Source organism: Pelobates fuscus, chromosome 3, assembly GCF_036172605.1.
Source record: "Pelobates fuscus isolate aPelFus1 chromosome 3, aPelFus1.pri, whole genome shotgun sequence".
NCBI lineage: Eukaryota > Metazoa > Chordata > Amphibia > Anura > Pelobatidae > Pelobates > Pelobates fuscus.
The window spans coordinates 311,788,437-311,815,902 of NC_086319.1; the positions used below are offsets into that span (position 1 = coordinate 311,788,437).

Below are 27,466 nucleotides of genomic sequence, written 5' to 3' on the forward strand. Positions count from 1 at the left end.
ATGTTTAAAAGGACAAAAACTACACAATGGTCGCTTTGTGTCTGTGAATTACACTTAGACCCCAAGCATATAAGCTTGTTATAATGATTATATTGCTTGGAGTAAACCTTTAAATTTTTACTCTTTGACCCCATTATGGATTGCCATTTTGCTACTTTGTCTGAGGTTACTTCTTGAATTACCATATTACCTAAAAATAGTTTTTACATCATCATATGTAGGATGAGCATCTTTATTGATCTGGACTATGGCAATCAAAAACAAAAATGTAACTATGGCAGCTATATATATATATATATATATATATATATATATATATATATATATATATATATATATATATATATATATATATATTTATATATATATATATATATATATATATAATTATTTTTTTAATGGACCCTGAGTATAAGATCATTAAAGGTGATATTTGTATTTATACTTGCGTTCTGCTCTCTTGCTCAAAGATTTGTGATGTATTATTATTATTGGTATTTATATAGCGCCAGCTTATTCTGCACTGTTGAGCTGAAAACTGAAACTCCAATTCAGTTGTCCTTTTACAATTTTGCAAGCACAGAATTACTACTCGCTATTGTGAGCATAAAAAGAAAATAATTATTTTCATAATAAGATTATTTGTGACTGTGGAGTTTTTTTCTTTTTATTGAAATCAGCTAGTTTTGCATAGTTTGTGCTATAGAAAAGATACCCAAAGGTAATCTACAATACAATAATAACAGAAAAAGACATAGTGCAATAATGAGAGTGGGGGATGAGAGTGGGGGAAATGGAATATCAAATCGCACTCACAAACCAAAATTGATTGTAGGCATATCACTAAATTATGTTTTGGTAGCCTCAGGACTTATGGAGCATCGTAGCATGTAAGGAAAGGAAAAAAGAAAAAATTAGTGCAGAGTGTCCAAAAAGAATGACACTTATTTAATATAAAGCACACTTACAAGATAAAAGTGGCAAATAGGCACATCACAATCTGTTACACAGGTATTCCGGTCTCGGGATCCAAAAGAACAGGAAAAAACAGGAAACATGCACTATTAATTTATTTTTTTCCTTTCCTTACATGCTACGATGCTCCATGTGTTTCTATTCACTAATAGGTGTATCTGTACATACTGCATTTTGCTATACTTTGTGCTCTGTCAGATTTAGTTCATTAAAATGGAGTGTAAACGTAATTAATGCAAAGGGAGGAGATTCAGCACGTGTAAATTACTAGTATAGTTCAAAAGGCAGCTTAATCATCGAGTACGGGGCCTCTCTTGTCCGGCGGAGAAATGGAGGAACAGCAAGGTGGTGTAGCGCCTGATATGTCCTTGAAGGTATGTAAATGATAAAAAGAAAAAACAGATAGTGTAGTGTGTAAAATGCAGTTTAAAAAAAGACTGTGAATTTTACATTCAGAAAAAAATAGTGTTAGCTGCAAGGTATGGAATGTGTGCAATCGTAGCAAGAATAAAGTATTTAACACACTTTTAGTGCCATTCTGTGGCACATGAATCATCCATGTGTACTGTTAGACAAATTATGCTAGAAAATTATCTCAACTGGCAATCTCTTTAAGTCAACAAACAAATATGATACCTTGAATATTTGTATCATTAGCTCATAGTGTTAGTATCATTATGTATGGTTTGCAAACTAAAAATAAAACCCAACAGCCCATTGCTCCACTTTTTGAGTTGTGAAAAATGTCAGTTAAAATGCCAATCCTGACATTTTAACCTTGCAATGTAAATTCTACTGGCTGTCCTCCAAACAGCCATTACAGGTGCTTCTTCTACAATTACAGAGTAAAACTCGGTTATGTAAGGATGCAGTTCATAAGAAAGAATTGAATTCAATGCTTTCCTATGAGAAGCATTTAGATGTGTGCACGATACTCACTTTCTAGTTTCTATGGGGAGCATTGGATTGGCCATCAGCTGAAGAGCTGGATGATGTTGCAAGAGTAGGCTTAGGAGGAAGCACCAAAGGAGCATTGGTGCTGGAGAAAAGGTAGGCAAAAAGCTATTTTTCAGCTTTTCACTGGAATTGGGTGAGGAGGGGAACAAGCTATTACATGTATGTACGTAGTGGGGAATTACGATGAAGCATAAACATAATTAACCCCATTCAACCTCCCCCCAATAACGACAGACAACGTGGTATGGATGAACAGGCCACAGCATTTATTATAACATAAATAAATTACTGTATAACACACCCATAACTCCATATATTAAACTCTTCTTTCTGTAACGAAATTGTTAGCAACAAAACATAAATAACATATATATATAAATAACAACTCAACATACAGTGCTATACAGAGAACCCCCCGTCCTTGCCAATAAAAACCTGCAGTGGCTCCTAAACACCACTGCCTCTCACCTCCCCCCCCCCCCCGTCATAAAAAACATAATCCAATGCCTGCCATCAGCCGACCTTATCCACGCTCGATGGGCACGAGACCTCAGGCAACCTAAAGTTAAACCTTTTGAAGCAGGGGAGGCTGAGACCTGTAAACATGAGGAACTTATTCCATCCTTAACATAACCACACTTAAATTGGCAAGGACATACCCCCGACTCGCTGTGACTAACTAAACCTACGCGGGGTGGGCGGGCGGGAAGCTGTTCACTGGCCCGAATCCCAAGTGGCACTGAGGTAAGACCTCCCCCCTGCTAGCTCACATAGCCCTAACCCCCACCCACACAATACACCCACTATCAAAGACCCTCCCCTGCATCTATCCCCACACTCCTACATGTGCCCATGTCCGCTTAGCTGCGCTATCTCCCCAGGGCCTAAACTACAGATTTGTATACCTAACACTATATCGTTCCTTTAATAATTACTACACTTTTTAAATCTTTAATGAAGCATAAATGTATGAGCTTCTGCAGATCCACATACCAACCTGTTTCTCTTTTCTTTTTTTTCTTTTTTTTAACTTAAGTTAATTAAGTTTTGATACTTTTAATCATATCTCCTGGTGTACAGAAAGAAAAAAAAAAAAGGGGAGGGGGGTCTACCAACAATCACCATAAATATTGTTACATTGACTGCTTACCCCATGTCGGCTGCTGCATAGTATTGATATTAAAGAATATGTTCATGCATCTGAGAAGCATCATAACCTATTAAAGGAACACTATAGTCACCTAAATTACTTTAGCTAAATAAAGCAGTTTTAGTGTATAGATCATTCCCCTGCAATTTCACTGCTCAATTCACTGTCATTTAGGAGTTAAATCACTTTGTTTCTGTTTATGCAGCCCTAGCCACACCTCCCCTGGCTATGATTGACAGAGCCTGCATGAAAAAAACAAAACTGGTTTCACTTTCAAACAGATGTAATTTACCTTAAATAATTGTATCTCAATCTCTAAATTGAACTTTAATCACATACAGGAGGCTCTTGCAGGGTCTAGCAAGCTATTAACATAGCAGGGGATAAGAAAATCTTAAACAGAACTTGCAATAAAGAGAGCCTAAATAGGGCTCTCTTTACAGGAAGTGTTTATGGAAGGCTGTGCAAGTCACATGCAGGGAGGTGTGACTAGGGTTCATAAACAAAGGGATTTAACTCCCAAATGGCAGAGGATTGAGCAGTGAGGCTGCAGGGGCATGTTCTATACACCAAAACTGCTTCATTACGCTAAAGTTGTTCAGGTGACTATAGTGTCCCTTTAACATAACACACAGTAAATTTTAGGTTGCATGAACAAAATCATCTGCTTATGCACTAGAACATCTCGCTCCATTCAGTTCCGGTCACGTCCCCTTCCAACCTGTTTTTCTTTTTGGTGAGTGATGGGCTAAAACTCTAATCAGCCTCAAGCAGTTCCTTTGTGTTGAAGCTGGTTTAATTCGCAATTTAAAATGCAAATCAATCAGCAGATTTTTTTCAAGCTTAATATATGAGTGGGCACAAATTTACCAAATTGTAGGATGTTATGAACTTTGCAACGCAAATGTAGCCTTTTTATTTTTGAAATATCAGTTTTATAGGAACATTGAGTTTGGCAATCACAATTGCACGACTTGTATAGATAAAAAGACAGCTATTAAATCTTGAGTGGATGGCTATCATGCTTAATGTAATCAGATACTTGCAAAGGATTGTATAGTGATGAATAGATTAAATACCCATATTATATATGAAAGGTACAAAATAAGAGAAAGGAAAAAGAAAACAAATAAAACACATGCATAAAAAATAATGAAAAAATAATAAATAACAGTCAAGTGAAGCCATAAACAGTATAATCAAATGATAATGAATAATAATAAAAATTAATAGTGTCTTTTAAAGCCAACTGACCATGGTGATGAGATACTTGATGGAGAAAAAATATATACTAGGGAGTGAAAACTAGTGATTGGAAAGATAATGGGTAGAAGGGTAAATCACTTGATGAATAAATAAATATCAAATTTGCATTTTAATTGGTTATATCCTAAATAAAAAAATAATAAAAAAAAGAAAGTTAAAATATATAAACTTACAATTGACTATATTTGTTTTTCTCAGAAGCTCATGTGAAAAACATCTAGCATATGAAGTTGTATTCTTTTTGGATTTTTTTTAAATTTTGGAATGAAGAAAGTGCAAAAAATATGACAGATTGGAGGCAATCACTGACAGATTGGAGGCAGACAAATTTACAGAACATTTGCGTTATATCTAGATAGCCCTAAAGCAGGTAACTTCTTCTACTATATACAGTAGAAGAAGATTGTAGTACATAATTGTAGCGGAGGGCAGTATTATAATCCACGATCTCCACTGGTATTAACGGTAAATCCACAGTCAGCGCTGAAAAGTAAGGCAATATCCCAATCCTCCCAATAACCGGACGAAACACAGTATGGGAGTCAACTGAAGTCTTTATTCACAGCTTCCAGTATTTATGCAAGTCCCCATGCAAGGGGTTTCCTTACTGAACTGGCAGGGGTAACACAGTAAGGGACTACATGGGGGACTTAACATTTGGAGCTTTTCTCCCATCAGGCACTGCTGCACGAGAGGGATACTCCCACTGAAATGTACCGTTAAGTGAATTATCCCTCCGTGCAGCAGAACCGGCAGTTTACATTTAAATTCACAACTTTCCCAATATTCATGCTATTCAGACAAACGGACGTTCGGTAGATAGCTGGGGTCTGAGTGCACCTTTCGTGTGAATGCCGCTCAGATCCCAGCTGAAACAACCGAACGCCGTACAAAAGACATTTATTATTTCAATTTGTTTCAAAGTACCGAATACCGATGGGGAAACATAATAGGAGAATACCGGAGCTCCCGAACGGCCTGGAAGTACAGCGGTGTTCGTGTCGTCGAGTAGCCGTTTTTAGTTCCACGCGCTCGACAACAAAACACCGCTGGGGAGACAAAGGATCCAAGATGGCCGACCGCCGCGTGGTCGGTAGTCGAACGACGGCCACCTAGGAATACACTTAATTACAGATTGCATTGTTGCAATCGGTTAATGAGCGCCATACGTCTCTTAATGTGTGGTCTATCAGGGGGGCCCATATTTGTTTCACGAACAGCCCGGATAGTCTCTGTTCGTGTACGAAGTAACTGAATGCTAGTGGCTTACGGCTGCTAGCATACGAATTACAATGGCCACATAAGACACAGCAGAATACATCCATTACATAGCATACAATACAGACAACCTTTATGACAAGTACAGTCCAGTGTTCCAGAAGTGGCTAGGTTTGCCACAATAATAAATAAATACATATACTACATAAATCCTAAAATAAATAAATACATAAATATACTACATAAATCCTAATCAAGAACAAAATGTGTTTTTGGCATTAATTCTCTGTTATAATCCAGGTTTCTGTGATTGCTTCTCAGTTGATGTTACAAAACACAAGGTAGTCCTATAAAAAAAAAAGAAGCCTTTAGGACGTTATAACCATGTTCTTGTTTGTTCTTGTGATTTATTAATTTAACCCACCTGTTCTGTATATGACATATTTGATCTACTTTCATATTGTCTGCCTTACTCTATGAATACCTGACAATTATTTTTTTAAACCTGCTTGGACCCTAACCATGTTACTTCTCACATGGTTTATGCAACTGTAAATTAAAAAGTAACTGTGACAATAATCTCTAGGTGAAAAAGTTAACTTCCCATGTAATTTTCATTATTTGCATTTTAAAAACTATTTGGGCAGTTCCAAAATTTGCCAACAACTTCAGATTTCTATAGCAAATTTAACAATGATGCTTAATGTAAAAGTTAAAATAAATATTAATTCTTGAAGCCTGATGTTTACACTTAGTTGCTGATTTTAGCCTGCCTACAAACTTTGCTTTCAGCATCTTTCTTTACAAGTGACCCTGACAGGGATTTTAGAAAACCATATCTGGGTGAATTTTGTGCTCAAGAGAGTGTATCTCCCCTTCCCTGTAGCTGGCACCAACAAGCCAGTCATTCAAACAACTAACAGTGAGAATCAAAATATATGTGTATATGGACCGTTGGGAGCATTTTAGATGAAAAACAGGAGAACATTATTAGAAGTTTAAATGTAAGTATGGCACTTCTAAAGGGAATAAATTGCCTTAAGTTTGTAAATAGGTGTTTCCCCAACATCTAAACAGTGAAAAATAAAACAAAACAAACAAACAACGGGTACAACCACAATGTATAATACACCCTATTAGTGTATTAAAAAACTAAAAACAGAATAAATATATAAACTGATAAGCACAGTATTGGAGATAGTAATATGGCTCAGACACGACCTATATGGATGGAAAGAAAATACAACACATAGTGTATACTATAGAACAAGCTGAATAGAAATGTACTCAATGGTTAGATTCATGAATTTGAGAGCCGTGTCAGGCTCTGTATGATATGGCCAAGGGTTGCTGTATAGCCAAAGCAGGCCACTTGTAGATGGGTCCAGTGGAGGAGTCCGCCCAGTAAGTAGACCAACAGCAGTACCAGGATCAATAAATGTTTATTTTGTTCTTGTTTTTTAACACACTTTTAGGGTTTGCATTTAACTTAAGCGTTGAGGCTACTTTGGTGATGCTTACTACTCCTCCTCCCATTGCATCATGGAAGGGGCATGACCTCCTCTGGAGTCAGTCCAGTTCAATGGTCTTTATAATGGAGCATTGAGGGACCCAATGCACGGGAATTTTTTCAGTGAAAAGAAAAAACATACACGCTTATAGATACATGACTACAAAGATACTGCACTGTTTTTTGAGCAATAGACTATCAGCTGATTCCCCTTTTCTGGGCCAGCAACAGTTCCACATGTAACCACTCAAAATCACAGGACCTCCAGCCATCCACCACCTGGTATGCCGCTCTACCGCAGATCAGCTTTTTTCTTGCTCGACAAGCAAGAGGGGTAACACTTCAGCCACATCCACTGGCAAGAACTTGGAGTGATGCCTCTCTGTGGCCCCAGACCACAGATCACTAAAGCTCAAAGGTAATGTCAGGTCACGGCCTGCAGGTGGACCAGGACTGGGAGATGGTCGCAATTTACGCCTCTGTGTCTCCGTCGCACCAGAGCAATGTGGAATCTTCCCCGGAGATGCTGGTTAAGAGTCTCTCTGGCAGGGCGGGCAGTATACAAGCTGTGTCCTCCTCTTCGAGTAGCAGCTGAGAAAGGCTGTGGAGATCTGCTCTAGTCTGCTTAGTGTGTTACAGTAGCCATTTTTAGTGCCATAATCACTACAGCTTATTGATTCCAAAAAGCAAGTATACATTTTTAGTTGATACATTTGTGAATTACAATCATGCATATAAATAAGATTAGACGAGGTGCGTGGCTTGGAAGCCGAAGAAGATGGCGGCGTAAACCCGAAGCTCCCCACAAGGCTCACAGTAAAACCTCGCCAATAGCACCTAATTGCCCCAAAAATGGGCAAATCGAACAAGATACCTCACTCATCCAAGCCCGCCGACACTCCAAGGGGTGCATCAACCTCGTCTATGCGGCGATTCTTAACGGCCCAGGCGGAGGAGGAAACACAGGCCTCAAATGACTCGACGGCCTCAAAGGGGGCCCTCTCGCCACCCTCCCTACACGGGGAGGAGACGCTAGCGGGGACGCCGATGCCATACCCGACCCCAGACCCGAGCCCAGAATGGATCAACATCCTCCGCAACCTACCCACCAAGGCGGACCTGGCGGAGGCGAACAACAGCCTCCGGGCCTCCATCACGGAAGAACTGCAGGCCATGCGGGAAGAATTCAGCGGCCTACACCAATGGGTCTCCCAGCTCGAGGCGGATTGCGACCACATGCAAGCGGCGCAGTCCGCAAATACAGGAACTCTCCGGCTAACCACACAACGGCTACAGTAGATTGCACACCACTTGGAGGACTTAGATAATAGGGCAAGGAGACAGAACATCAGGGTCCGCGGGATCCCAGAGGACCTGGACGAAACTACCCCTATCCAGACCACCTTGGAAGGGATCTTCAACAGGATACTGGGCCGCGCTCCGCAAACCCCTATAGACATGGTGAGAGCACATCGGGCGCTTAGACCGAAAGGCCCCCCCGGGAGCCTGCCCAGAGATGCCATATGCTGCCTGGCGGACTACCAGTTGAAAGAAGAAATCTTACGACAAGCCAGGGGGACGGACAGGGTACTAATGGGCAACACCGAAGTCCAACTTTACCCAGACCTATCTCCCACCACGCTAGCATACCGCAGGGCACTACGCCCATTCACCAGGCAACTACAAGCCAACAAGATCAAATACCGCTGGTGCTTTCCGACTGGATTACAGGCCCACACACCACGAGGACCTTTCATGGTTAAGGACATGGCTGACTTGGAGGCCCTGGGGAGGGAACCACAGATCACACCGGCACCGTTAACATGGCCGGACCCCCTGGCCCTATACACCCCCCCCCCCCAGGGTCCTCGACCGCAAGCGGACGACAATCGGACCCCGAGGATCAACCGCCAACAGGCAACGGGCCCATGAGTCCTGTAAGAGGAAACAACTGATGACACGGCATGGACCTGACTCTATATGACATTCCCCACTGGCTCCATACTCTGATGGCACCGCACCCTAGCCATCGATGACACCGGCAGAACACAGACCGCATGGGACTTTTTGACAGGACTACTCTACTCAAGGACATTTTACCCATGTACAGAGAAACAACGGATAAGCACACATCGGGGATACCGGAACCAGACCAAGCGGACACTATCTATGGGGTATCACTACCCGCCCTAAAGAACTCTACTACCACACATCAATGGCCAATAGGCCCGAGAGACTTCCGATTCTACTGTGGGACCTATTGCCCACGATGCCACCTGTCCACGGTATCCTAATTCAAGGGGGTAAAATGAGGCGGGAGGCGGATGGAGAGGGTAAAATATGAGGGTTCACTGTATAATGTTGACGGTATGGAGAGACACGGGACGGATGGGTGACCGGCGCGGGCAACCGCCCCTCCCTCGATGGCCTAGTGATGACCTACTCAGGAGCAGGCCGGGGGGGCGCAGGCTCGCGTCGCCCGCACATCGACCTCCCGATCACATAAGGGTCCAGACCCAACCACAACATAAGGTACTCGGAATGTTTTAGGTGGGGGGTTTTAGAAGCATGGATAGGTATACCGGTTAGGAGGGGACACAGGGGCCGGCATACTAAAAACTTGGGGGACCGGGGGGTGGACGGGAGGGATGGATGATGCTCATACGAGAGTGCCTTGAGGGAGCGTGAGAGTGAGCGAAGCTAAAGGAGGAGAGGGACGGAGCTGGGGGGTGCGGGGCTGGTGGGAATGGGCACTGTAGGGCTCAGCGTTATACATATGTATATAGTACTATAATGGATAAGGGATCTTAAGAAACGGCGACTGAGCCCAAAGCCTAATTGTATTTAAGATAACCGAACATCCTGCAAATATTTTCGTTATTGATGCAAATGTTTTGATCTTACTGTTTATGTTTATTGGTTGAGGGCATTATACGAGGTATCGATACCAAATAGGTAAGACACATATGCACTGGCGAGGATGAGCAACATCCACACCATCACATGGAGCCCAGGGGGACCTCACGGGACTCTGGTAGAGACACGAGGTAACACATAGGAGTGAATCACTCCACGACCAACTCGGTTTATACCGAACACATATTGATACGAATAGAGGCCCCGGCCTTCCAACCACTCCCACGAGGGACAGGCGCCAATAACCAGTGGCCGACATAGAACACCCAAGGGCGGTAGAGGGCCCTCACGACCACTGAGACGCAACAACCCTAACGCCGAATTACCGGCGGACACATCACACTACACACTCACACACACATAACGGACACAACACAAACCCACTTTCCCACTTGGCCACGAGGCAGCCGGGGCTAAGGGCCATAGAGACTCCGCTCAAAATGTCACTGACCCCGGCCAATCTCACCCTGATTACTGTAAATGCACGGGGCCTAAACAAACCCGAAAAGAGAGCAGCTGCCATGAGAGACTTCCAGGCCGCGAGGGCATCCATTATATTCATTCAGGAAACACACTTCAAAGAGGGGGCCAGACCAAAGCTACACAACCATCACTATCCTACTGGGTATTACAGCGACTATCACGGGGGAAAGGCCAGAGGGACGGCAATCCTGATACGTAAGGGAATCCCTTTCCAGGAACAGGGCCTACAGACGGATAGGGAAGGCAGATATATACTCCTAAAGGGGTCGATAGCAGGACGGATATACACTTTCGCTAATATCTATGCCCCCAATCAGAGACATCACAAATTCCTCTCCGAAATACTCCGGAGGATACGAGGGTTCACGGAAGGCACACTAATATTAGGAGGGGACTTCAATCTAGCCTTTGATCCGAAATGGGACACATCCGCGGGCACCTCACAGGTACCGTCCCAACACCTAACCACGCTCAGACACCTCATGTCCAAACACGAATTAGTAGACAGCTGGAGAGCCCACCACCCAGACGAGAGGGATTATACGTTCTTCTCCCACCCCCATAATTCATATACCAGAATAGACTATTTTTTCTTGACACACTACCATCTCCCACTCGTCTTACAAGTGGAACATGGCACGGCCACATGGTCGGATCACGCCCCAGTCACACTCACGATGGCATCCCCACTTTATAGACCCAGAGTAGCTAAATGGAGGCTTAATGAATACCTCCTATCCGTACCAGAGGTAAAGTCGGATATAGACACAACCCTCCGAGAATACTTTGCCACGAACACACCATCCCAAACAACCCCGACAATCCTCTGGGAGGCGCACAAGAGCGTGATCAGGGGTCATTTCATTCAGAAAAGCGCCATAATGAAGTAACAAAGGGAGAGGGCTATGACAGATACCCTGACGAAAATAAGGGAGATTGATAACATGAACAAAACCCGACAGACACCAGAACACCAAGCCCGACTACTTTCACTACGGAGGGAACTAACTAAACTACTACAGACAAAATACCACAGAGACGCGCTGCGACATAAAGCCTTTTTTGCACTACACGGTAACAAAAGTGGCAGGCTATTGGCACGCATGTTGGCCAAACGTAGACAGCAGACATACATTGACCGGATTAGGGACCGTAGGGACACTTTACACAGACAGCCTAGCAAGATACAGGAGGCAATTAGGGCATATTACGCGAGCCTCTACGCACTACCCAGACCACACACCCAGCAAGCGGACGCTAGACTAACGGAGTCAATAAGAGACTATCTCACGCTCCATCCGACACCGACGCTAGATAGGGACACATCTGAACTCCTAGACAGGGAAATAACACTTGAAGAACTAACACAGCAGTGAAACAGACGAAGACGGGTAGAAGCCCGGGCCCGGACGGTCTACCACTATGCTATTATAAAACGTACGCGGACATCCTCTATGTCCCACTCATCGCAACGTTTAATGCCATTAAGGAAGGTCACACACTCCCTAAACAATCTCTGACAGCACACATCACGATTCTGCCTAAAGACGGGAAAGACAAGGAGCATTGCGGGAGCTACCGTCCTATATCTTTAATAAATAGCGATCTCAAACTCCTGACTAAAATACTGGCAAACAGGCTGCAACCACACATTCCCACCCTGGTGCACCCAGACCAGGTGGGTTTTGTGATGGGGAGAGAGGCCCGCGAGAACACGATACGAACCCTCGCTTTGACGACCGGAGGTGGTCGCGCTGCCGGGGGCCTTCTCCTGCTATCCACGGACGCGGAGAAGGCCTTCGACAGGGTGAGCTGGAAATACCTGTTCCAGACCTTGACCCACATGGGTCTGGGCTCGGGCATTAGGGGGTGGATAGAGGCCCTGTACACACAACCCTCGGCACACGTAATAATCAATGGCGCCCTATCGGAGCCATTCGATATCCTAAATGGCACGCGTCAAGGATGCCCCCTGTCCCCGATTCTATTCGTTCTGGCCCTGGAACCACTTCTAGTGGCCATCAGAGGCAATCCAGATATCACAGGGATAACGACGGGGGAGACCCACCATAAAGTCGCGGCATATGCCGACGACCTCCTGTTTTATGTGACTAACCCTGAAATATCCCTCCCTAACATACTGAAAACCTTCCAGGAATACGGGAGGCTATCCAATCTGAAGATTAACCTAACCAAATCTTACATACTAAACATAAACATCCCAGAGCACAGGACGGAACCCCTAAAACAACATTACACGTTTCAATGGGCGACACAGAAAATAAGATATTTAGGTATCTGGTTAACAAGGAGGGAGGGGGACCTATTCAAAGAAAACTTCGCCACTATACTAGCGAAAATGCGAACAGAGATGCAGGAATGGGCACACCCCCACATTTCGTGGCTAGGCAGGATACAGGTAGCGAAGATGAACTTTCTACCACGCCTTCTCTACCTGTTCCAAACTATCCCGATACAGATCCCACGCTCATTCTTCGCAGCGCTGCGTACAGCACTGATCCAATATGTATGGAACGGGAAAAAACCTAGGGTCGGCCACGCTTTGCTGACACTACCGAAAGACAGGGGGGGTCTGGCGTTGCCAGACTTCACCCTGTACTATAGGGCATGTCACCTCCTGAGAATAGTCGAATGGACAAAATCGGGCTTCCACAAGCCATGGAAACAGGTAGAGGAACACGAAGCGGGGGCCCCGGTTGCGGTGCTACCGTGGCTACCACCGGGGGCTGCGATAGGGAACCCCACACACTCTCCTTACACGAAAGCGACATTACAGGAGTGGAACCGCTCAAAAGGGAAGCATGGTCTAACCACATACCCTGGCCCCCTACTACCACTCACATACAACTCTGGCTTCCCACCGGGAACAGACCCGAGGGCATTCAAAGACCTGATTAGGGAGCCACTACCCAGACTTATGCACGTCCTCACATCGGAGGGCCCCAGGACGCTAAACGATCTACGGGGGCGACCTGAACACACCCTTATGATGCACCTCAAATATAGACAGATAAGGAGTTACACGGCATCCCTCCCACAGGGCCCAATACTGACGAGGGCGACCACCGCATTCGAAAATCTATGCCTAGAATCCGGCCCATTGGCACATGGGGTATCCGTCATATACAATTGTCATGCCTTAATTACGGTATTCCCTTACTTCCTGGTTCCACGGAGCCTAGCCACACCTCTTTATGACACGGTCTGCCTATTTAATCTGACCGCACCAGCTGATCGACGCTGGATTATTAAACTACGTCCCGTACCTACCAACCGGTACAACTTCGTTGTGAAAGCCTCTGCTACCAGACCGGACTGAAAGACTCTGCAAAGTTCCCTTCACCTCTCCTCATCCACGACTAAAGCTTAAACACTCTTCATCCGCCTCTGAGGAGATCTCGGGAACCAGTGTTCTATGTGCCGGAAGCTAAGTAAAACCAATGTGATAAGCGTTGCATCTAAAAGCTGTTATTACCTGTCTCCAAAGTCCTTCGGTAAAACCAACCCCGTTACAGCTAACTTCAACTCATACTGCATATCAGTTATCTGCATCAGTCTTGCTTCTGTTAAAGTTATGGAACAGCTATTGTAACTACTTATCACCTAAACCGTTAATTCTACTAAGAGACTTTATTTGATTCAGTATCTGCAATTTACTATCGTTTACTCCTTAAAGCTACAGTGCATATAATTGTGGACTTCAGTTATCGTTTACTCCTTAAAGCTACAGTGCCTATAATTGTGGACTTCAGTTATTGTTTACTACTTAAAGCTACAGTGCCTATAATTGTGGACTTCAGTTATCGTTTACTACTTAAAGCTACAGTGCCTATAACTGTGGACTTTAGTTATCGTTTATTACTTAACCCCTTAAGGACACATGACATGTGTGACATGTCATGATTCCCTTTTATTCCAGAAGTTTGGTCCTTAAGGGGTTAAAGCTACAGTACCTGTAAATTGGAATTAAAGTCAATCCCTTTTACTTTTTATAATAAATATTCAACTATAAGAAATCTGCAGTTGTGTTCCTTCATAACAAATGTTTAGACGTGACAGAATAATCCAGCCATTGTAATGGATCCAGCAGATTTCGATTCTACTATAACTACGCTGAATCTAAGAGTTGATACACTAGCCCAAGGTGTGCAAGACCTGCAAGTTACCAACGAAAGAATTCTCACTTATGTCAGAGATCTACAAACTCATACTCCTCATACTGTTCTGCACTCGGCTAGTGATCCTGCTGTATGTAACCCAGAAAAGTTCTCTGGAGATCGTTCAAAATACAGGGAGTTCCTCAACACCTGCAAACTATTAATTGCTTTGAAACCTCGATCTTATCCTACAGAAAGAACTAAAGTTTGTTCGGTTATTTCCTTTCTAAGAGGTGAACCTATGTCATGGGCCCATTCCTTTCTGGAAAACGACGACCCCATCTTAGACTCACTGGATGAATTTTTTGAAGCCATGTCTCTTCTCTATGAAGATCCTAACAAACAAGCTACAGCTGATTTAACAATCAGAACACTACAGCAAAGAAATAGACCTGTTGAAGATTACATTGCTGAATTTAAAAGATGGGCTGTAGAAACGCAATGGAATGACATCACATTGCGCAACCAATTTCGAATTGGTTTGTCTGAAGCTGTAAAAGATGAACTGTCTAGAACAGAACTCCCTACTACTTTGAACGCTCTAATTCACTTATCAATCAGCATTGACAGAAGATTAAGAGAAAGAAAGGCAGAAAAAGCCCTTTTTCATTCTAAAGACCGAAGACCTTTTACTCCCTCAAAAGCTCCAGAAAAGACTTCCTTACCAAGTGAACCTATGGAAATAGGAGTAATAAGAAGTCCTCTCACTCCTGCAGAAAAGAACCGAAGACGTCAATTAAACCTGTATTGTGCCTGTATTGTGCCTCTCAAGATCATCTGGTCTCTGATTGTCCCTTATTAAAACGGACAAAGGCCGGTAGACAAGCCTATACCTCTGCGATCTTCAGTGCACTCCCCTCAACATCGACCACTCTGTTCACACCTGTATCCCTTGTAATACAGTGGGATAAGGTGAAAATTGTGACTGAAGCTCTCATCGATTCTGGTGCACATGGAGTATTCATCGATTCAACCTTTGTAACAAAAAATAAAATTCCTTGTGTTCAAAAAGCCATTTCTGTTCCTGATTGACGGCTCATTTATCTCCTCGGGACCGATTCTTCATGAAACCATCCCTCTAAAGGTAACCACCAATCATATTCATACTGAATTTCTAGTATTTGATGTTATTCCATCACCTCTCTATCCCGTTATAATAGGGATCAATTGGTTAAGGAACCACAACCCTCAAATTTCATGGTCTCCTTTCTCTATCACCTTTAACTCACATTATTGTAAAGAAACATGTTTACAGCAAATTCCTATTCTTCAAATCTCCAAAGAACCAACCATACCTTCTTGTTATTCAGACTTTTCAGATGTCTTCAGTAAAAAAGAAGCTGAAACGCTCCCGCCTCATCGTTCCTACGATTGTCCTATAGACCTCATACCTGGTGCCCCAGTACCCTTTGGGCACATCTACCCTCTCTCTGAGGCTGAATTACAAATTCTCAAAGAATATCTAGATGAAAACCTACGTAAAGGGTTCATTAGACCCTCTAGTTCACCTGCTGCCTCAAGTATGTTTTTCGTAAGAAACAAAGACCAGACTATACGTCCTATCATTGATTACAGAGCCTTAAACAAAATAACAGTTAAAAATCGTTATCCTCTTCCCCTCATCAATGAACTGGTTGAACGATTGAAAACTGCTACCATCTACACCAAGCTTGACCTTCGCGGGGCATATAATCTCATCAGGATAAAGGCTAATGATGAATAGAAAACTGCTTTCCGAACAAGATATGGCCTCTTCGAATATCTGGTGATGCCTTTTGGCCTCTGCAACGCCCCTGCAACTTTTCAACATTTCATAAATGATATCTTTAGAGACCTATTGGACGTCTGTGTCATCATTTATTTAGATGATATTCTCATATACTCCAACACTCCTGAGGAACATAGAAAACATGTCAGATGGGTGTTATCAAGACTCAGAACTCACAAATTATTCGCTAAACCCGAAAAATGTATTTTTCACGTCAAAGAAATAACCTTCTTAGGTTATGTCATCTCCCCTCAATCAATAGGTATGGATAATTCAAAAGTCGATTGTATTATCAACTGGCCTGTTCCCTCTACAGTAAAAGAATTACAGCGATTTCTAGGGTTCGCCAACTTCTACAGAAAATTTATTAAAAACTACTCTGAGATAGCTCACCCTCTCAATCAACTTAACAGTAAAAAACATCCCTTCAATTGGAACGAGAAGGCTCAAACTGCCTTCACTGAATTAAAGAGAAAGTTTACAACAGCTCCTATTCTTCAACTTCCAAATCCTTCATATCTTTATGTCCTTGAAACGGATGCTTCGGAAGTTGCAATTGGAGCTGTCCTCTCTCAACATAAAACTCCTCAAGAACCTCTTCATCCTGTCGCCTTCTTCTCACGATCATTATCTCCTGCCGAAAAGAATTATCCTACAGGAGAAAAGGAATTACTAAGTATCAAAGTGGCTTTAGAAACCTGGAGACACCTTCTTGAAGGCGCTCGGAACTCTTTAATCATTTATACTGACCATAAAAATCTCGAATATCTTCACTCCAATAAAACACTGTCTGCTCGACAAGTAAGATGGAATCTCTTTTTTTCCCGGTTCAACTTCCAAATCGTCTTTAGACCTGGGTCCAGAAACAAAAAGGCTGATGCCCTTTCCAGGATCCATAAGGACACTGAAATTGAACCTCCTTCGCCTAAAATCATTGAAATCTTATCTTCTCTTATTGATGACATTAAAGATCTCAGTGAAGATGCTCTCGAACTTCCTAAACCAATGAAATTATCCAAGAAAAACGGTCTCTACTATTTCAAAGACCGGATTTACGTACCTCCCTCTTTCAGAATTAAAGTACTCGAATTCATTCATGATTCTCCTCTGGCAGGTCATCCAGGTATAAAAAAGACCCTTGAATTGTCTAAAAGATACTATTGGTGGCCTCGTCAAGACCAAACTATTGAATCTTATGTCAAATCTTGTTCTGTATGCCAAAGATCAAAACATATCCATCATCAACCATTTGGTCAATTATTGAATTTACCGATTCCTGAACGACCTTGGCAATCCATTTCTATGGATTTTCTGGTAGAATTACCTCCTTCTCATCATCATACCACACTTTTAGTGGTGGTAGCCCGCTTCACGAAAATGTCTCATTTCATTCCTTTAAAAAAGTTACCCACATCCTCTGAACTTTCGAAAATATTTCTTGATAACATAGTTAAACTTCACGGACTGCCAGACGAAATCATTTCAGACCGAGGAACTCAGTTTACCTCCAAATTTTGGAATGCATTATGTGCCACTCTTCATATCCAACGTAAACTATCATCTGCATATCATCCTCAAACAGATGGACAAACTGAAAGAGTCAACCAATGCTTAGAACAATATCTAGGATGTTATTGTTCTCACTTACAAGACGATTGGATAACTTGGTTACCTATGGCAGAATTCGCATACAATAACTCTTTTCATACCAGCAGTAAAATGACTCCATTTTTATCCAATTATGGATTTCATCCTTCCTCTTTTCCTGCTCAGACAATTTCTTCATCTAATCTCTCTGATTCGAATCAAATTTCTCATATGTCCTCTTTATTCAAGAAATTGCATGAGAATCTAGAATTGGCCTCCTCCAATCAAAAGAAGTTTTTTGATACAAAAAGACAACCTTCACCTTCTTATAAAATCGGTGATCTTGTCTGGCTTTCCTCAAAGAACATCTCTACAAATCGTCCATCAAAGAAGTTAAGTTCCCTTTTCCTTGGTCCTTTTCCAATAATATCGGTTATCAACCGTAATGTTGTTAAATTGAAACTTCCCCCAACTTTAAAGCTACATCCTGTTTTTCATGTGTCCTTGTTGAAGCCTCATCATCCTGACCCTTTCCAAAGAAATGTCACTACTTCTCCTGATCCCATATTGGTCCAGGGTGAAGAAGAATACGAAATTCAAGGTATACTGGATTCAAGGATCCATCGTGGCTCCTTACAATACCTCATCAGATGGAAAGGATATGGAATTGATGAAGATACATGGGAAAACTCCTCTGACGTTCATGCTGACAAATTAATTTCCAGATTTCACAAACGTTACCCTGCTAAGCCAAGTCAATAGCACCCAGAGGTTGCTCATTAAGGAGGGGATACTGTCATGCCTTAATTACGGTATTCCCTTACTTCCTGGTTCCACGGAGCCTAGCCACACCTCTTTATGACACGGTCTGCCTATTTAATCTGACCGCACCAGCTGATCGACGCTGGATTATTAAACTACGTCCCGTACCTACCAACCGGTACAACTTCGTTGTGAAAGCCTCTGCTACCAGACCGGACTGAAAGACTCTGCAAAGTTCCCTTCACCTCTCCTCATCCACGACTAAAGCTTAAACACTCTTCATCCGCCTCTGAGGAGATCTCGGGAACCAGTGTTCTATGTGCCGGAAGCTAAGTAAAACCAATGTGATAAGCGTTGCATCTAAAAGCTGTTATTACCTGTCTCCAAAGTCCTTCGGTAAAACCAACCCCGTTACAGCTAACTTCAACTCATACTGCATATCAGTTATCTGCATCAGTCTTGCTTCTGTTAAAGTTATGGAACAGCTATTGTAACTACTTATCACCTAAACCGTTAATTCTACTAAGAGACTTTATTTGATTCAGTATCTGCAATTTACTATCGTTTACTCCTTAAAGCTACAGTGCATATAATTGTGGACTTCAGTTATCGTTTACTCCTTAAAGCTACAGTGCCTATAATTGTGGACTTCAGTTATTGTTTACTACTTAAAGCTACAGTGCCTATAATTGTGGACTTCAGTTATCGTTTACTACTTAAAGCTACAGTGCCTATAACTGTGGACTTTAGTTATCGTTTATTACTTAAAGCTACAGTACCTGTAAATTGGAATTAAAGTCAATCCCTTTTACTTTTTATAATAAATATTCAACTATAAGAAATCTGCAGTTGTGTTCCTTCATAACAAATGTTTAGACGTGACAACAATATACTACTCACGCTCACACCAACGGAACAACCAAGATTCATGGGGAAGTGGGAAACGGCTCTGGGCCACTCATTAGACAAAGGAGAATGGGAGAAGGTCTGTTATTTAACGCATCACTGTTCTAGTTATAGCAGAACCCAAGAAACGGCTTATAAATTATTGACTCACTGGTACTACACCCCTGCGACATTACATGACAGAATCACTACACACCCATCCCACTGCTGGCGATGCGAGGAAGAATATGGCACTCTCATACATATCTGGTGGGAATGTCGTAAGATCACCCCTTACTGGAAAGCAATACATAAAATAATCTGCCAATACACGGATGACCCGCCACCATTCCAACCAGCGGCAATGCTGCTACACCATACCCAAACCCCTAGGTCCGCATACAAGAAGTCACTCACTATACGCATTTTGAACATAGCAAAGGCACTGATTCCTCTCTATTGGAAACAGACAGTCGCCCCACCACTGAAACTATGGTTTACACACATGGAGGAACTACGGTCCCTGGAAGAACTCCATAACTCAGATAATGACACCTACCAAAAATACCTCAACACATGGACACACTGGATACTAAAGACTAATACTCCAGAATTTAGCAACCTGCTTTCTACACCATTAAACACCTAATACAGAGGCACCACATGTAAACTCTAGCGAACGTGCAACAGGATGGTCAATTACAGCATACACCAGGTTAGAAGACGGGGGGCCGCCCCAACCCCATAGGCACCACAAATGGTAGGGACGCCACCAAAGAGTCACTTAAACAGGCTCGCACCTGGCCTCAGGAGGGATGATGGGGGGAGGAGGCAACACACCCATAAGGAGGACCTGCCCCGGCCCCACGATGACAGAGAGGTCGATGCGACCCCCACATTCAGGATATGATATACCCAAAGGTAGAAGACAACTGAGAATTAGGGAAAGACGGAGCGAAACTGGCGGGGGCCACGGCTGCCTCGGGGCCTGCCATACCCCACACTAACACACAACAACACGACACACATTACTCTTCACACCGACACGATGAGAGGGACACGGGTAGCACTGGACACGACAGATTCAAGACCACACACCCAAGAGTACAGAAAATACAAATCAATACAAATAATGAGCATACAATATCTGCATATATGTACAAATGAACATGATATCTAGAAATTTGTAACTGCAACAATGTGTTCAATAACGGACCTGCGAGTCCTCTGTCAGAAGGGGCGCCTGTGCCCGTGTTACTATATGAATCTAAGCTACTGCTAATACTGAATTCATCAGTTAAGACAAGGACCTGCGAGTCCTGACATATATTTCCTGGCTTGTTAAAAATTTTGAAAATTACAAATAAAAATCATATTTACAAAAAAAAAAAATAAAATAAGATTAGACCACATGCTGATAATAGATTCTCCTTAATTATAGAAAAACTGTTTGCAACATTTTAGAATTGGATAAACAATTCATAGTTTTAAATAGGATAAACATAGCTGAACAATTCCGTGGAGTATTGTCTAAATATTTGAAAAGTAAAATTCAATCAAGCCTGATTTTTTTCTGTTTGTCTAAATGTTTGAGTTACTCAGGAATCCAGAACACAAATTGCAGTTATATTCTGTATAATCCAGTTCTTAGAATTCTAGATCACTGTATTTTTCCTTATGTGGTCAGGTCAACCTTTCATCCTACTGGTATCAGTAAACTAAGTTCATTAAATTAAATCCAAAAACATCATTCTGAACTGGGGAAAGCTAAATGTAAAATTTCTGGTTAATTACTTAAATCCAAGACTTGTCAAACGATACAAAAAAAGACTTGAGCTGAGTCTTGCCCATGCAAGAACCCCATTCTGCAAGTCTACTTCAGGTTTTTTCACCACCAGGAAATTAAACCGATCATTTTTATGTTCCAGCTCTATCCAAAGGAAATCCTCTGGAACATTGCTATTTTGAAATCATGGAAAATAACTTCTTTTTTTTATTTTGACTAGAAAAAATATGTTTTTCACACATAATACAAAAATGCAATATTAGCACATTTTGCTAATTGAAAATGACTTACTTTAGGAACATATTTTGTATAACTTGGTTTTGTATAAATTATAAATACAATTAAATTAAAGTATTGCTTAGTTAAATAATATTTACAATTGTATAAAAAAAATGGTGGAGAGATTTCACATTTAATAAGGGGAAAGACAAAAAAAATGAAAAAATTAGGATACCATCAATATTAGTAAGACGATTATGCCATATTAACAGTATGAAGACCATATTCCACTGAAAAAAAAGGTGAAAAAAGGAACATGTTTAGCCAAGAAGACTCAATAAAATACACAATATGTAATTATCTTCAATTTCTACTTCTGCTTCTTCACCTTTGCTGTCATCACAAATGTGTACTTTTAAAAATTGAAGATTGAAACAAGTTTCTCTGCTCTTTCAGATGTCAATATTATTTTGAGTATATATAACGCTGCTTTCTCATGCTGCAGTGGATGACGAAAGGCAAGATGGGGGGCAGATGCTATGTTTTGCTAGAACTGTATTTTACCATCCCTTAGATTTCTGCCATTGAAACTTGGATCCAACAGATTTGCAGGTTTTAAAAAGGGTTTTAGTGCACTCAAAGCATATAAACCCAATAATGCTACCCTCAAGCATGAATTTCCATTTTCCAAAAGTATTTCTATATTAACGATGTAGTGGGCTGTATTTTCTTCTGACTGTAAAAATACATTAGTATAGTTCTGAGTCATTTTATTGCTACAAACAAATATGAATTAAATTTGCATTAAGTTTAATCATCAATAGCAGACTTATTTGCCCTGAAACCTTTACGTCTAATGATATGCAGACCATGTCAAAGTAGTTTAACAAATATATTGCCATTAAAAAGGGCCTTTTGCGCTCGGCACACAGTAGATCCTTATGTTTATTTGTTGCACACATGGACTGCAATAATGATTCATCCACCAACTTTATAGTAGCAGCAAGTTCAGCATGTATCTCAATGTAAGTGCTTTATTAAGAATGAATTAATCTACACACCGCCCTGGGACATCTTAAGGGTTATGCGATCCTTCTCAGCTGTCCAGTCTTCTCTGAAATGTTTCTTGGATGTGATGTGACGGGATTTACTTTTTGAATTTGTTAACAGAAGGATTTTTCTCTACGACACAAATTTCTTTCAGCAATTGTACCGTATTACGATCACTGTACTCTAACAATGTTTCCTGTTTACGTTTCAGAAAATAAAACCACTTTTAAAATCCCCATCTTGGTTTTTAATCCCCATTCTTTGCCGAAGTATCAAAAGCCTTGTTGTATATGTAATTGACACAAATCACCCCTCAAATTCTATTGAAATAAATATCCCACTGACATCAGTCATCAAACTGTAATGGTATCTGTTTTACATACATTAGCCCATCATCCTTATTACTTTCATATTTAATAAGACACATCTTCTGATAAAAAATTCTTATCACTGGTCCACTTCATGGCCACTTATATGGTGAAGCCAAGTGCATCATTGTCAGGGGTCCGCGGGTGGCTAGGAGGGGAGGCTGCTCGCAACTTGCAGCACTCACCCTCAGTCCATCGCCGCCCGCGGTCTCCCCTCCTCCTACCTGTCGGCGAGCGGCGTCTCCTCTCCGCCACTCGCCGCTCGCATCCATTACGCCTCCCAGTGGCAGCATGTATAACGCTGCACGCTGGAAGGCCGTTAATTTATGCAAACGCCGGGGTCACGTGAGTGACCCGCCGTTAAAGCAACAGTACCACAATCACAGTGGGAGGCTTAGATATCTCCCACGTGTGATTGTTAATTCTGATTGGAAGTTATCCAATCAGAATTAAACCTAGGGTATTTATACTTACATTTCCTGTTCCTCCCTGCCCTGTTGTGGTCTTTGCTGTATAGTATTGATTCTGAACTTGTGATTTCTGGTTACGTACTCTCTGGCTTGTTATACTGACTTTGTGACTTTCTCCTACCCTTTGACCTCGGCTTGTTTATCGTTATCCTGTCTTCTAGTTCCCCTGACTCGGCTTGTCTCCTGACTATTCTGTGTGTGCTTAGCCCGGCCACTCTAAGGTCCGGTACGGCACCTTTTCTGTGTGTGTGTGTCTGTTAGCGTGTTGGGTTCCCGGGAACCGTGACAATCATACCTCCCGCTGTTGCCTTGATATATTGCACAATCCGCATTCCACGCATGATTATTGGATACATATATTAAGCATTTAATTTAGACTATTTTGACTGGTGCCAACTATACTGTGACACCCATTCATGTTTTGTTTCCCTTTTGTTCCCGCGTGTTGCGGCTGGATCTAGTGTTTGCACTCAGATATCTGCCGTATGATGCTGCAATATTTTTATACACCTCAGAATGTTTCAGGAATTACAATGTACTCTGAGACTCTCTCTCTACAGCCTTGTCATATTTACCAAGGTGATATGTTGATCCATTCTCCCTTATTCTATGACTCTTTATTGCTTATTGTTCCTAGTTTAAATTGACAACAGATATTTCACTTCTTTAACTATGTAACTGCTTTTATTCTAAATATATGAACGCTTTGACAATTGATTGAATCTCCTTACTTGGGGTGACTATTAATCTAACAAAACAGTTTAGCTTTCTGCTACCCTGTTTAACACTGCTACTGTTCAGGCGAGAAAGGGGTTTGGTAGTTAGGGCCCATGGTTCTTTGCCAAGCTGCTCCATAGTGGCACATAGTGGTTATGGTACATATGCTTCCCCTTTAAGATATATTATAAAGTAGCCTCCATGTCTGTTGGGTAATGTTTACTTGAACACACTTGTAACACATCATCAGCAGATATGTTGGTACATACCCATACAAGGTTATACTAATAGCTTATCTTCAATACATTTTTAATGGAATATATATTGCAATAGGTAAATCTTATACATTTTGCTGGGTATTACTGTGTATTAGAATACTTATACAAAGTGTGACAAGTGATGGATATTTAACAATGAGATAGGAAATCGTGAGTGTGTGCCCTATAAGGTTAAAATATGTTTTCCCTCTTTTCTATTGACAGAGTTCGTATGACAAAGATGTAATCCTGAATATACTGAGTGTGCTAAGTGAATTGCTGTCTGCTGGTAAGTGACATACTGCATTAGGGTCTTATTGCAAAATTATGTTTTTTTTTTTAAATTATAGTTCTATAAAATGAAACCTTTGGCATTAAGAAATACCTAGAGAAACTGTACCGTATAATTAGAACGCTTTATGTATTTTTCGGCTCTCTGAAGAGCTTTCAGTGAGAAAGGACGGATCAAGTAAAAGGGTCAGGGAATAAGCTAAGAGGTGGGCATTGGTAAACTGGAATTTTATAATTTGTATCAATCAGTGCAGTGTTGACTGATAGATATAAATTAACTTAAGGAACACTACAAGCACCATAACCATAATTAGAGTGCATTGTAGTGGTTATGATTTCTGGAGTTCCCCGGAACCTCCCAATGTAAATATTCGAACCACTTTATCTTGACTAGGGACTAGGCATCACTCCCTGCCTCCACTACAGCTTCCTGTCTAGCTAGAAGCTCTCTGTTTGAACTTAGCAGGATAGGCAGAAGCTCTGTGTCCCCTGAAAGCCAAAGAGAGGGGCATAGTGGAGCCCATTAAAAAGTCAAACGGTCTGAAAACCATTACTTAGTTGTATTACAAGTGTTCCTTTGATTGCTCATATGGTGTTGGTTAGACAATTTTCCTGTACAGATTGGATGCTAACTACAGGCAGCAAGAGTCTGACCGGTATTTCCTTAACCTGGTAAATCGTGTTGATGTAGGATACGTATAAATAATTATAAGATGCATAAATCAGGTATATATTATAAGCAAGTAATTCATATCTATTGCCAGAAAGCACATATTAAAAGTAGTTACTGGGCTATTAATGTACATAGCTGTTAATCTGTTTGCCCAAAAATTATGAAGATGTCTACTAAATTAACCCTTATGCTTCAGAGATTTTATCTGCTTCGTTTTCTCTTAAAGTGACCCTCAGGGCACCAAAACAACTTCATTCGTTTAACACAAATGTGTTAAATCCAGTGCTGCTTATCAGGAAGCCATAGACAGCCTTATATTGGGGTTACTGCTCTAAGCCAATCAGTAGCTCCCCATTCACAAAATGACTTGAGAAAATTACGTACATTTTTAAAACTGTTTTGTAAATGGGGATCTACTGATTGGCTTAGAGAGTCAGCTGGCGATCTCAGCCAAACAACAGCACTTCTGTCTGAGGCTATGCAAGGCTTCCTTATTTAAGCCTCAGTAAGAGAGGCTCAGAGCTTCAACACCAGAGGAGCAGTGGAAGTCACGCCCCCTCCTCCTGACTCCATCAGGAGAGGCCAGCCGACTTCCCTGGTTGCACTGTGTTGACTGCAGGGAGAGAGGTAATGTGAAAAATTAGGTGGCCACCTGTGCAGCCTTGTGGATGCACCGGCCCTGCCTTGAAGTAAAATTATTAATTAAATGGACACTCCACTACCCAAATCATATTAAATCACTGTTTAGTAGATATACCCCAGGTGAAAACATGCAGGGATTTAATTATGCATTTTTTTTTTAATGGCGTATATCTAAAACAGAAGATCTCTAGTCTGCAGAGACAAGGAAGTAACAGGAAAGATGTGCACTTTTTCTGGGATATTCCCATAAGTTGGAATGGCGCTGTATTTAATGGGGCAAACCCATCTGGCTGTGTATGGGGCCATGTCTGGATTTTGCAATTCAGGCCCTAAATGGGCCTGAATTTGGTCTAGATTTCAGCAGGAACAAACACTGCTGGACAACTGAAATCTGGATCGCATATTTAAAAAAAAAACTAAAAACATTTGCCCGCTTCCACATTAAATAGTTAAAATAAAATTAAATAAAATAAATAAAAGTATACGGAGGTCAATACAACCTAGTGTCCCTCCCCCAAACCAACAACCATGGTGGCTGGGCCTCTAATTAATTAAATAATGAGTGTGGGTAGACATGCTATTGTCCACCCCCCCAAATATTGTCATCGTCCCATAACCAACCATTACCTATCCCCCTCCCCCACACCCTGTGTCCTAGTAATAGAGAGGTGAGCAATAAAACTAATGCAGAAATCTTTATTTCCAAGATTTTCAATATAAGGAAGGGTCTTCAATTGCCTTTTTTTATGTGATTTCAATGTAGTTGGAGGAAGTCCTAAATAGGAAGAAAATGTGTAGGATCAAAATGTGTAATCTCTTTTGTAAGAATATACATATATGGCAATAAAATAAAACATATTTTTAGCTATACTGCTGCTCAATGCTAGCAGCAGTGGGAGAGTTTTTTGGGGTCCATCTAGTTCTCCCCAAAATATTGGGTATAGGCATGCTGCAGCTTATTCTATTATTCTAAATTTGCATTTATACTTGCATGTAAGATCTATGTGAAATGTTATCAAACTACTGCATAAACTATTAATATATATAAACATCCTATGTTTATGAGCTATATTACAACTTAAGACCATTACCCACTGACATTGCAGATCCTATTTTTACTGTATGCCACTAATTTTCAGACCATGGATTCATAATGAATTAACAACATTGTCTTATTCAAGGGACACACCGGAGGATCGTTTACATGATCTCTAAGGGAGGGAGTGAGGCCCTACTGCAAACCTTGGTAAACATGGCAAGATCCGATTCCAAAGACTACAGCATCCTCATACCACTTCTTCAATTGTTAGTCAGAGTGGGCCAAAGAGGTAATGTATT

At 41.6% G+C, this 27,466-nt stretch overlaps 1 protein-coding gene across 1 annotated transcript in view; it reads left to right on the plus strand.

Annotated features, from left to right (window-relative positions):
- The window catches only part of AGBL1 (AGBL carboxypeptidase 1), a 707,263-nt gene that overhangs the window by 46,983 nt on the left and 632,814 nt on the right, over positions 1-27,466 (plus strand). The window contains exons 2-3 of the mRNA XM_063448878.1: positions 24,748-24,811; positions 27,310-27,456. Of these exons, the coding sequence (XP_063304948.1) occupies positions 24,748-24,811; positions 27,310-27,456 (211 nt within the window). The remainder of the gene's footprint in view (positions 1-24,747; positions 24,812-27,309; positions 27,457-27,466) is intronic.